The 12,746-nt window shown below is 38.7% G+C and overlaps 2 protein-coding genes across 2 annotated transcripts; one reads left to right on the top strand and one right to left on the bottom strand.

The window, feature by feature from the left end:
- Window positions 1-125: 125 nt before the first annotated feature.
- zc3hc1 (zinc finger, C3HC-type containing 1) lies at window positions 126-4,095 on the bottom strand. Its single transcript, XM_080886539.1, has 10 exons — window positions 3,936-4,095; window positions 3,328-3,430; window positions 3,057-3,207; window positions 2,830-2,913; window positions 2,584-2,711; window positions 2,268-2,407; window positions 1,882-2,152; window positions 1,511-1,708; window positions 1,038-1,250; window positions 126-932 (listed from the first exon to the last, which is right to left on the bottom strand). Exons 1-10 carry the CDS (start codon window positions 4,067-4,069, stop codon window positions 858-860), a joined length of 1,497 nt encoding a protein of 498 aa, XP_080742665.1. The 5' UTR covers window positions 4,070-4,095; the 3' UTR covers window positions 126-857.
- Window positions 4,096-5,940: 1,845 nt separating this feature from the next.
- klhdc10 (kelch domain containing 10) lies at window positions 5,941-12,746 on the top strand. Its single transcript, XM_080887573.1, has 9 exons — window positions 5,941-6,166; window positions 8,932-9,153; window positions 9,312-9,466; window positions 9,583-9,731; window positions 10,200-10,284; window positions 10,702-10,768; window positions 10,857-10,904; window positions 11,022-11,161; window positions 12,422-12,746. The coding sequence occupies exons 1-9, from the start codon at window positions 6,076-6,078 to the stop codon at window positions 12,629-12,631; spliced, it is 1,167 nt and encodes a 388-aa protein (XP_080743699.1). The 5' UTR covers window positions 5,941-6,075; the 3' UTR covers window positions 12,632-12,746.

Genomic DNA, 12,746 nt, shown 5'->3' with positions numbered 1-12,746 from the left:
GCAGAGCCATCTGACACATTTGTACTGTGTGCATTTTTCTTGGATTTACAATATAATTTCATAAATTTTTTGACTGGCCTTATCTTACAAATCTCAGAAGAACGACATGCAAAGTAAAACAAACATTCAGAAGAGCAATTTATTAAACCCTTTTAGGAGCGTCTACAAAGACAAAGGTACATGCAAGATAGTGAGAACTGCATCGGTAACGAAATATCACAGAAAATCAAGAATTTCAAACCGGGTAGCACGGATGAGAAAAAACAAAACATCACTACTCCAAAAAGATTCTGCTCTCTTCGAGGACAGCTATTGTATCCATCTGGTGTTTAAGCAAAACAATACACACATAAGTACTTCCTCACAGTCTTTTTTTTTTTTTGCTAATCTGAGGTTAATGTTTACTGCTCTTGCAAAGAACTCAAAATACGATAAAGGTAAACATCATCTTTCCAGTGTAGAGCCATGTGGCCCTTTCTCATGATCTTCTATATTCCACAAAAATCCAGACCATCACGTTGTCATCAAGGACTACCAAAGCAGACTTTGTGGTCATGTGGATGGCGGTACACATCCCAAATCTTTTGTAGCCGAACTGAAATGTTTTTTAAAAAGCCACAGCATTCATTCATTCACATTTTTTACTGTTTACTGGGAACACATTCATTTGTCTAATGACACAATGAACCTTATTTGTCCTTGACAAACACTGAACAGAAACAAGACCTCAATTGATGGCTTACATTTAATAACACTTGACACTCCTGTCATTCATAATATGGATTCTGTACCACAAACAAGAGTGGAGGTCAGTTCATCACTTCAGTGTTGCAATGCTGTTTTTGTTTGCAAAGAGTCTACTGAGATGGCGAAGAGGAAACCTGCCACTGTCGGAATATAGCAAACACCCTTTTAGATTTGTCACGGGGGCCCTGGAAGAAAAAACAAACAAACAAAGCAAAAATCTGTAAATCTATCATATTCATGTCTGATGACTCTTTTTTATGAAATATAAATATTTGAACTTTTTGTCTTGCCTGTGCTGGACTGCCTTCGTCTATACTGGAGTTCTTCTTCATGGGCATGAGGAGGTCCAGAGCAGCTTTCCAGCCCTGCTGATAAAGTCCTGAACCTTTTTCTGAAAAAGGGATAGCCCCAGGATCCACATTCTCCTTTCCTACGGAGATCCAGGGACACCATTCCCTGTGCTGAGCTAAGGGGTCAAATACATTCTTGGGCAAGGGCCCATCCTGAAATAAGAGATAGTAAGTCAACATTTGTATTATACACCTCTGCCTTAAAAAAGGGAATGTTTGTCTTTCATGTTTTAATTTAACAAAATTTCTAACTGAAATGTAAACCAAACAAAATACTCAAATTACTCTTGAAACACTGGCTGAATAACCAGGCAGGACTGTACGGATTCCCTCAGATAAAGTCTGATGCCATCATTTAAAAAAAAAAACCACAACAAAAACAAACAAAAAACCTCAGTAATGTTAGTTCTTACTAGACCACCAGCTGATGAGAGGCACAGGCGCTTTGGAGGCAGGCTAGTAGTGCCGTCAGTCCCTGAGCCATCTCCCTGTCCTCTACTGCGAGTTGCGGGCCTCTTGCCCCTCGTCAAAGGGCTTGGCAGTTCTTCGCTGGGGCTAGGTGAGTCTCTGCTCCGGGCACGCAAGGCCACTGGGGAGGAGGTACCCTCTCCCTGTAACATACACCAAGACAGCATAGAAGCAGCTTAGTATATTCTGAAGTTTACATTCACTTGTTCTAATTGAACGGATTAATAAGCGTGCATCATAGCTTGTGCACAGCGTGGTTCAGTGTTTTTCCAGCTAATGGCACAGCTCGGGAAATACGCCTGGTCCTCCTCCTTACCTGGTCAGAGCGGGTGGAGTCCTGGCTCCGCAGCTTCATGCGACAAGGAGTTGTAGCAGGGCTCGGTGAGGTGGAAGTCGAATGCTCTCCCTGACCATCATTTGGGGTTGCTGAAGCAGGACTGGTTGCCTGAACAGGGGTGCCCAGTGTATTTGTTGAATTGTCTGCTTCACCTCCCATTCCCTCCATCTGATGGAAATTCCACAAGCCCACCTTGCGCATACAGTAGGAGCAGGTGAGGATCGGCAGGCTCATGGCGTGCAGAGCAGGACTAAGATGGAGAAAAACACTTTTTTGTCCCATGTTTCTAAATTTTTCACGCAACTTTTAATGTCAGCATATGACAACACTGATTTCTATGAAAGGAGTTTCGAGTTACATCTCACCTTGCTGCCCAACCGCAGAGAGAAACAATACATGCTGCCATCTGGATAGCTAAAGGCTCAGAGCAAGGAGTCTCTCCCATTCTTTTTTGTTCTTCCTCAATCACCTGCAGCATACTGCTGATAACGTCCTCTGTCAAAGACTGCAAGGAAAGAGTGGCCAATAAGTATAGGTGAAGGAGTGACTCAGACAACTGTTTCTATAATCTCGATAATGCATTCTTTTAAGTGTATTCTCTAATGTAAATAATATGTATAATGCTTTAAACAGCACTGAAGTCAGTATCCTAAAAAGGCTGAAGCCCTTCTGCAGCTTCACCATAGACTTCAGCTGCTCCGGTTTCATTGCTGGCAGCTGCTGTGCAAGGAGACAGGCGCTCTGGAAGCGCTCCAAAAAGGCAGCAAGAAGTGTCGATGGTTCACAGGCTGGAACAAGCCAGAAACGCTCTGAAATAAAAGCAACATTTACCATGATCATTACATGGACAAAAAAGAAAATCAAAGTTTATTCAAGGCAAATTACTTTTGCTGATATATACGTTTTATGCAAAATGCTTGCTCCCACCTGGACATGGGAAGTCAGGCCAAGGACAAAACTTTTCATGCTGTGTCTGAAGCTGCCTTGATATCTCTGCAATGCGGCTTTCATCTGTTTAAAAGAGGAGATGTGCTTCAATTTTAAAAAAAAAAATTTTGGCAGCCCAACAATATCAACCTAACCTTGCCAAAAAAACCCAAAACAACCTGTTTGTCCTCTAGTGTTATTGTGCAGTTGCTTTAAGTTTCACTCACATTTTTCAAAGTCTAAAGTTGGCTGCAAGGATGCACATAGGAAAGCCTGGCAGCTGCAGCACTTGAGCATATCACAGCCAACACTGATCCAGCCATATCTGGCACACATCAAAGGGGAAAGTATGCGTGGTTTGCCTGCCCATTTCAAACAGTGCGGCGCTAAGGGAAACTTCAACTTACATACAGCAAGGACATGTAATAATAACAACATAACATAAAAACAAGAACTAAGATGGCTCATACTGATTCAAAATGAGGGAAAAAAGGATATTGAATAGGATTCCACTCTTGAGAAAAAGGCTTCTTTGTTCGTTGCTTCGCAAGGTGCTTGAGAGTTGCTTTTCACTTCCAGCACATTCAAATCCCCTTGTACACTGAAATCATCAAAAAGGGGAAAACACATCTTCAGTATGCAGTTTTATTTACATGATTGATAAAACAAATATAACTGGTTAAAGCTATGCGTACTTCACGTTATATGTTTCCTATTTTCATTTTTTAATCGCACACTACTGAATAGAATCGATTCGTTTAACCTAATGATGGAAGCAAAACCGCAAACTTGCAAAGTAAGGAGTTACTACCAAACTTAAGGTCCCCACCCCCTCTTATCTCTAACTGTACACAGTGGCGACAATTCAGATGCTACCATAACAAACTTGCCCGATGAATACAACAATGAAAGCACAAAGGCGTGCCAGTTCCTAGCTTAGATGCATCCAAACCTGCGGAATCTCATCCGTCTTCTCGTTATGCTGACTGAATGAAGCTAAAAGTACAGCTAGCTAAGTGGCTAGGCAAACTAGCTAGCGCCAACTTGTTCTCCGTCTTTTTAAATTGAACCATGAGCGCTCTCTGATTAAAAAAAAAGAATCGCACCTGTTGGAACCCACGCCTGTTGACGACACCCCCTCATTGAGAATTTCACGAACTTTTTCCGGGGAAACAATAGCAGACTTGTTGTGATTAGAATTGCCGAGACGATCCCCACGACTGCCGCCGAGAGTCGCCATGATCGGCTCTGCGGTCCCACGGAAAATACACCCTGAAACCGACAGTTCCGCTTCGTGATGCTGCAAGACCACAGCGCTGCAACAACATCACTTCTTCACCGTGAACATAGCTTAAATTTCAGAAGCGTAATTCCGTAAGGCTAAATTCATAGATTGACTGTTATTAATGTTTAAATGTAAAGAATTATTTATTTGGTATTTAATATAAAAAAAAATTTGGGATTTAAAATGTACTTTTTTGTGTGTTTTTAACATTATTATTTTTACTTTTTAAATTTAATTTAAATTTAATTTTACTTTTTAAATTTAATTTAATTTCTTAAATTTTTTAAAATTTGTTTAGGGTTAGGGTTAAAATTTTACTTTTTAAATTTGTATTTTATTATGGATCTTTTGTTAAATGTTGTTATACAGATGCAATAAACTGCAATAAATATGCATACAAAATTCCCCCTTCTGAATTTATTTTTTTGGGCAATATTACACTGTAAGATTAGTAATCCATTAATATCTTCTGCTGTAGTTTGAAGTGGAGGCTTCTTAAGACACCATATGATGCTGTGTAGTTTGTTGTAGAATAAAGAGCTACATAAATTAAATTTCAAATAAGTAATAGCTCTAACACAAATGTAATGAAAACATGAATATTTTCAACTATAAGGTATGCTATATAGACAAAAACAAAGTCGCTTTGAAGAAATTCTTATTTGGTGGAGATTTGTTTTGCAACACATCCCACTAGATACTGTTATTAGCTCAATTTTTAGAATATTGCATCACCAGATAGTAGGAAAATGTGTCTCTGTTCAAGCCAGCACAGTTCTACTTTATGATCTGGAGGCATTTGAGTAAGAATGATGCGTTCTGAGGGCCCAGCATTGTCCCAATATATTTTCATCGAGGACTTTTGGATAAAAGCAGAAACATTTTTGTCCCATCTTGCTTATCTGACCATATTTTTAACATTAGGGAAGAAAATACTAAAGATATTAGTGATTGAAATTATTGACTAAAAGTATTAAATTAAATTTTACATACATGCCATCGCCTACATCACCTGCTCACTGATTTTCAACTCTCCTCCTAATCTAGTTTCCACATCTCTCACTCTGTCTTTATGGTCTGGGTCATCAACTTTCTAAACTCTGTTTTTACTACAGCTCTGCACATCACCTTTGTTCTTGAAAATCATTACCACTCGACTTATTCTCCATTCCTTAGGCATGTTCTCCAAGACTGTGTTAAACAATCTGGTCAAAAGCCCTCTGTCTTAAACATCTCCAGGTATGTCTTTAATAGCTGCCCCCAATTCTTACTACTCATCCTCTGCACTTCCTGATTCACTAACTGTATTTTCTCCAACTGAAAGCACATGAATAGAAAACAAAGTAAGACCTAAAACTGAACCTTATGGTGCACCACAGGTGATGTGATCTCTAGATAATGAATAGCTGCCCATGGTGACAGTTTTTTTTAATGGTTTGTTTGTTTCTCCCCCCAAACATAAGAATGCCACTTCATGTTCTAAATGATAATCTGTCTCCACTCTCAGTTGTTAAAAGAAGGTAATTGGTAACCTTGACTAGGTCTGTACAGTGCAAGCAATAACAACATTTTTTTTTCATTATTTGTATTTTTAATATGTGCATATATATATATATATATATATATATATATATATATATATATATATATATATATATATATATATATATATATATATATATATATATATATATGGGAACGCATTTTGGGCCATCCACACTCCAAGTAAAACTGTTGTGTTGTGGATACATACCGGCAAGCGCCGCCCCGCCCACATCTAATGACGCAACGTCCTAATAACGAGTCCAGTGATTGGCCAAGTCCAATCCACAGCGGGGGGAGGTAACGTTTGTGGATGTCTTCCAAACTGACTGAAACGTAAAATGATTCTACGGCTCTTATGAGATGTTGTTTTTATTTGACGTGCCATTCTCCGTGACTGGATTGTAAAGGGGGAGACGATGTCGGACGCCGAATGTGCTCACAGTCCAGACCAGCTGAATAAATTCCAGAAATTGACAGGCCGGCCGCCGCACGGTGTGACGTTAGCAGGTCGGTCAAAAACATTAGCAAGATATGCTAACGACGTTACGCTTTACCTGGACGTTATCATGTTTGTACAGTCAAATTGAGTCTGTGTCATTTACATCAGCTGCTTGTTACTTTGAGTCAGGAATTTTAAACTTTGACTTTACTCGTGATATTTTAAAGCATTACATTCAGGCTAGCAACATCCCGCAATTCTGTTTGATTATCTTTTGATGTGTTGGGTGCGATCCTATCTAAGCTAACAGGAGAAAATAGCACATAATACTTTTGCATAGAGCTTTATCGGCTGCAGTGTGCTACAGTAAATGTTCTAATATCGGCTGGAGTGGATTTCATGGATTTAAGGTTTTATTTATAACAATTTGAAGGTTTAAGCTTTGTGTGTATCTGTGGTTTATGCTGAGGGTTGATAAAATATTTGATGGTTTAAGCGGATCACAGAGCCATGTCCACTAACATGTTTAAAGCTCTTATTAGGTATGTTCTCAGTCATGGAGAGATGTGTTACATCTATATTTTCCAGCAACGTATAGCGAGGATAACTTCAGTATAACCTCTACTGGTCAAAAAACTAAAAACTAAAACCCAAACATATCTGAGCTGATCTATTGTGTGTATAAAATTTTCAAAGAATAGACTGCTCTTTGGTTGCTAGTTATTTCCTCTTATGCCTGTGGTAGATCCTAAGTTGAGATCCTGTATACTTTTGTGTTTTACAGATACAAGCTGGTCAGGAAAGGGAAATTCTGCAGTGCAAAGACCAAAACTGGTCACTCTAACGGATGCTGACATAGATCTACAGAGAAATATTATCTTGATGACTGATAAAATACTTATATTGTAGTTTTATTGCTCATATGAAGTTTTACAAGACAGTAGGAGCAAATAGGTGCCATAGTGTGCCTGAGTATTGATGAAACTACAATGAGTAGAAGATGGACTACAAAACGCACATCCTCCTTCACCACAACATGTTCTGACCCTTTTGTTTTATGGAGGTCTTATAAAAGAGAACAGTCTGTGGAAAAACTCACTGTAGGCTTAAAAAGAAGAAAAATCTAGGGCCAGGTGTACTAACGTCTACAGCAGCACAAAGCCTTCTTTTGACATTAAAAAGCTGCTGGATTTACGAAAGAGACTAAGTGTCAGTATGTGAACAGGAGGGGTTTTTTGAGGCTGGTATTATGCCAAATGTATTTGTATTTTCACTTTCAGGAGGAGAATATTTAAATGAGTCACACCAGTGTAAATTACAAAGTCTTTGGAACACAATTTACTGCAAATTGCACAAACTTTAGTGCTGGAAAAAAAAAAAGTTGTGTTTGGAAAAAAAATTGCGTGCGTGTTTAGAGGCAAACCCCATTTGTTGAATCTGTAACTAATAAAAGGTTTGGGGAGTTAAATTAATGCTTAAATGTTGCAATGTGCTATTAAAACTAAAAGGCGAAGTGCGCATTCACGCACATGAGATAGTAACATAGCAACTGAGATGGCTCATCATCTGACTGTAAATGATGTTTTGTGGTCTTTTGCGCATGGTACAGGTCAGCTGTTCCACACAGATTTCAGGTTTATAGGGCGGGACAGTTTTTAATAATGCAGTTCTCCTCTGGATCAATCTTGCGCTGCACCTGAGTCCTAATCATTAGACCCCTTTGCACAGTGCTGAGAAATAACTCTTCTGATAGAAGAGTTATTTCTTATATAAAAAGCATATTCACTTTTATTCAGCCTCGTCTCATTTATCATGATTGCCTTGCTGTTTTCAGAGGAAAAAAAATTATATGAAACCTGAGCTTAAACTGGATTATTTTAGTTAGCAGGCATGCAGCGCTTTGCCTTCCTCTGGATTTTTAAGCCACTAATTTGCATTCTTTCTACAAAAAGTTGTTTTTTCTTTTTACTGAGGTGAACTGGCTGCATCTTTATATATAAATTACAGCACATTGTTAGTAAATTACCCTGTAACTGCGGCTTCACAGTAATTTGCCTCAATTAGTATATCTATCCAATAGCATTTAAAAAATTAAATATAAGAAAATAGGATTTTTTTTAATCTTCTGTGTAACTCCTTTCCTCCTCTCTGTTAAGGATTTATGCAACTGCATTAAAATTCGCTCCATCCATCATGTATCCCAGCTGACCTGTTGTAAAAATTATTTATGGTAATCCTAAAGACTGCAATACAGCCAAGGAAATTAGTAATGAATGCTGATTATACTGAACCTTAAGCACATTCTTATCAGTTAACATAGATCATAATCTTGAGCTTATATAGCGTTCTTGGTCTAACGCCTTTACGTTTCTTCCCAAGTTCCAGTAAATGTCATACAACGACTCTTGTAATGCAGAATTTCTCATAGTTATGAATATGAAAGTTGACATGTTATGTATATAACCGGTGGAGCATTAGTCAGGTTGGAGCTATAACTAGTCTTAAGTTCTAAAAAACGTTTGACTTTTTAGATGCATATGCAGATTATACTCTAACGCTTTAATTGATTTGATTGCTGGGTGATATGACCACGGCATATCACTGTTATTACAAGTACTTGTATTACTTTTGGATAATGTTTTTTATATACCTTTTTTTTTCCTGTCAGTTTTAAAAAAAAAGTTTGTTTTATCTGGTAAAGCAGTGTCAAAGTCCAAATCATGCATAAAATTAAGAGCAGCATTTAGCTCAAGTAGTAGCTTTTTGCTATGATGGATGGTACTCCTCATTGTCATTTTTAGGCTTTGATTGTTTATTTTTTTTCTGTTTCCAGGGCATCGCACACCACCTGCCCGCAGTGGGCACCGCTGCGTCGCTGACAACACTAACCTGTATGTGTTTGGTGGGTACAACCCTGACTACGATGAGTCAGGAGGCTCAGAAAATGAAGACTATCCACTTTTCAGGGAGCTATGGAGGTATCATTTTGCAACAGGCTGCTGGCAGCAGATCCGAACAGAGGGCTACATGCCCACAGAGCTGGCATCAATGTCAGGTGAAGCATTGTGTATTTAGTACTTCTGAACATTTTACTAGTGTTTACACATTGTTGGTATTTCATACCCCCACCCCCCCCAAAAAAAACCCAACCAAACAAACAAAAAAAACCCCCCATGTATGAAAATCAAATTTGGTGTTGCTGTTTTTCTGCAGCTGTTTTGCACGGTAACAACCTCCTGGTGTTTGGGGGCACCGGAATCCCCTTTGGTGAAAATAATGGCAACGACGTTCACGTTTGTAACGTGAAGTACAAACGATGGTCGCTGCTCAACTGTCGAGGGAAGAAGCCCAACAGAATCTATGGACAGGTAGCCACAGAAATCAGTCGTCCTCCTTTCTGACGACCACATTCAAATTAGAAAAATTTGTACGTAAAATTTTTGTTTCAGTGTTTTATCTGCCATTTCATACTTTCTGCCTCCAGGCAATGGTTATTATAAACGGCTTCCTGTACGTGTTTGGAGGGACAACAGGTTATATCTACAGCACAGACCTACACAGGCTGGACCTGACCACAAGAGAGTGGATCCACCTTAAGCCCAACAACCCTCCCGATGACCTGCCCGAGGAGCGGTATGATGATAGAGGAGTTTAGCATTAGGGGTGGGGGGGATATTTTGTTTGGCAATATTGTATCAATACAGGGAAACCAAATATCAATATTTTATAGAATACAATAAATTTATCTGCAGTTCACTGCTGTATTATCAGAAACAGATTGGATATAATTGCCACTTTGACCCCATTCAATTGCCGACTGATTCCGTCTTATGTTAACATTTATGGCAGGTTATAGTGACATTGTTGGTATGCTTGAAAATCATTTTGCAAGCAAAAAAGAATTATTAATAATAATTGGGCGACCGTGGCTCAGGGGGTTGGGAAGTGCATCTGTAACTGGAAGGTCGCCGGAATTATTATTGCAGAATCTTAAAAATTACAATAATATTGTATCGCGAGTGAAGTTTTCTGATAACATATCTCTTTCCATCTCTACTAGTATTAAAATGTTAAAATTCCTTGTCATGGTGTGTTTCACAGATATAGGCATGAAATAGCACATGATGGACAGAGGATATATATTCTGGGAGGAGGAACTTCCTGGACATCATATCCTTTAGATAAGGTACTGTACCACTGAAAGATTTTATATACCCTCAAGTAACTTGTCACCAGCTAAGGTTCCAGCTAAGGAAAATCCATGTCCCTGGTGTATTCATAGTCTTAGTCTAAAGTCTAGTCTTTTTTTGAACTCCCTAGGATTTGTTTAGTGTGCCAATGGTAAAAAGAGAAGAAACAAAACTCTGGTTTTACAAAAAAAAATAAAAAATCTGTACACTACTACTAAAAAAGCATATAAAAATGCTAGCATTAGTCATTGTTTATATATCTGTACTTCTACGCAAAAGCTGATCAGATGATTTGGAAATATTTTGAATTTATCAGTAGAAGTGTCTTCCATCTTGATAATTGTCCAAGTCTGTCATTTTTCACACATGTCACTTTTTAAAATGTTTTTTTTAATTTTTTTTATTTATTTAAGATACATGCTTATAATCTGGAAACCAATTCCTGGGAGGAGATTACAACTAAACCTCATGAAAAGATAGGTTTGTATACTTCACATCATGATTAACTGTAAGCCTGTGCTATCCTTAACAGTAGTGCACTTTGCTAAAATATCTGTGCTTTTGACAGGCTATCCTGCTCCTCGAAGGTGCCATAGCTGCGTGCAGATACGCAACGGTGAGGCCTGCTATACCAAAGAACATATTTCTGTATAGCCAGTATCACTTATTAAGCACTGTAATTTCATACTACATCCTCTCATTCTAATGTTTTTATCTGCTTTTTCTATTGTAGATGTATTTATCTGTGGAGGCTACAATGGGGAATTGATATTAGCTGATCTGTGGAAAATCAACCTTCAGACTTTCCAGTGGAGCAAACTACCAGCAGTGATGCCCGAGCCAGCCTACTTTCACTGTGCTGCTGTTACCCCAGTTAGTACAATACCATTTCTTTGGATCAGTCTAAATTTCAAAGTAGCAAAATTACCTTAGTACTCACCAAACTCAGAATATAAATGTATACACAGAAGGTGAAATTACATGTTAGATAAGCTGTCGTGGGTTCCTAGCATATACTATATAAAAAGATGGACAAAGCCATGGTGACGTCACCTTCTGGTTTGCAGATTCTCTCTGTAAAGCCTCTAGCTGATGCATCTGTTTGTAAATCCAAATATGACAAACTGTGAGGACAGTGCTTACAGCAATCTGTCCATCACAGAGGAGTGATGCCCTAAAGCGCAGCATGGTTTATCAAACCGTTTTACAAAATATATATAATTTACAAAGTGAATATCATTCTGGTATAAATAAATAATGAAACTGGTTATTTCATTATGTAAATATTTATACTATGAGGAAAATATTTACAGAAATGTTGAAAATGTTGTAAATCCAATAAAAAGCAGGGTCATTTTCTTCTTTAAAAAAAAGAGGGGAAAATATGAGTCTTATACAATCATCCCTATCCTGACTGTTAGTAAATATGAGGTTTTAGGCTTCACATTTCAGAACTTGAGGCTCCTTGACAATTTTGACATTGATGCACATTATTGATCAATTGTGGAGCTGTAGTAACTACAGAGGGAAGGAGTTTACGAGTGATGCCGTGAAGCTATGAGAACGAGTTGTGGAGGCTAGGTTAAGAAGATAGGTAACGATCAGTGAGCTGCAGAATGGCTTCACACCAATAAAGAGCTCTACAGATGCAATGTTTGCTTTGAGAGTGTTGATGCAGAAGTATTAAGGAGAAGGACTTGCACTTTATGGATCTAGATAAAACATTAAGTTATGGTGCCAAGAGAGGATCAGTATTACTGCATGAACCCAGGAGTGGCAGAAATATGAGAGGGTGCTGCAAGACATGTGGTGAGGTGTGATAGATAGTTTCAATGTGTGGATGAGACCAGTGATTGGCTCTAAGCCCCTGATGATGGCTGTTTTTTGTCTATATTTGTGGACATCTAATTTTGTTTTTGATGTTATAGTTATTATATGGAACCGTCCTCTTAAAATAAAAATAAAAAACTGTTGGTGATCCAGAAGGTGCAAGGAGAACCTAATGAAAAGATTTTGTTTGTTACCAGTTGGATAATCAATGATGACATTGAAGAAGTTTAGAAGCCTGAACCTTGTTAAGCTGTATACACTGTAAAATGTACCTTTTCCCCATCTCTTTTGTTTTGTACCCAGGCTGGCTGCATGTACATCCATGGTGGTGTGGTGAACATCCATGAGAACAAGAGAACTGGCTCTCTGTTCAAGATCTGGCTGACTGTGCCCAGCCTGTTGGAGCTATGCTGGGAGAAGCTCCTCAAGGCCTTTCCCCACCTTTCTTCACTCCCCACCATGCAGCTGCTCAACCTGGGCCTCACACAGGAACTCACTGAACGTTTGAAATAGACTTAGCGGAGCAAGAACACGTAAAATGGAAGGGACAGCGAGGAGAGCGGCTCAGTACAAAATTGAATTCACAGGAAGTCTTAGGGTGACCCAAGCCCCGCCCTGCCCTCCCGCC

This window comes from Rhamphochromis sp. 'chilingali', assembly GCF_963969265.1.
Source record: "Rhamphochromis sp. 'chilingali' genome assembly, chromosome: 7".
NCBI lineage: Eukaryota > Metazoa > Chordata > Actinopteri > Cichliformes > Cichlidae > Rhamphochromis > Rhamphochromis sp. 'chilingali'.
The sequence above is the reverse complement of the archived record's forward strand: the minus strand, read 5'-3'. Positions and strand labels throughout refer to the sequence as shown.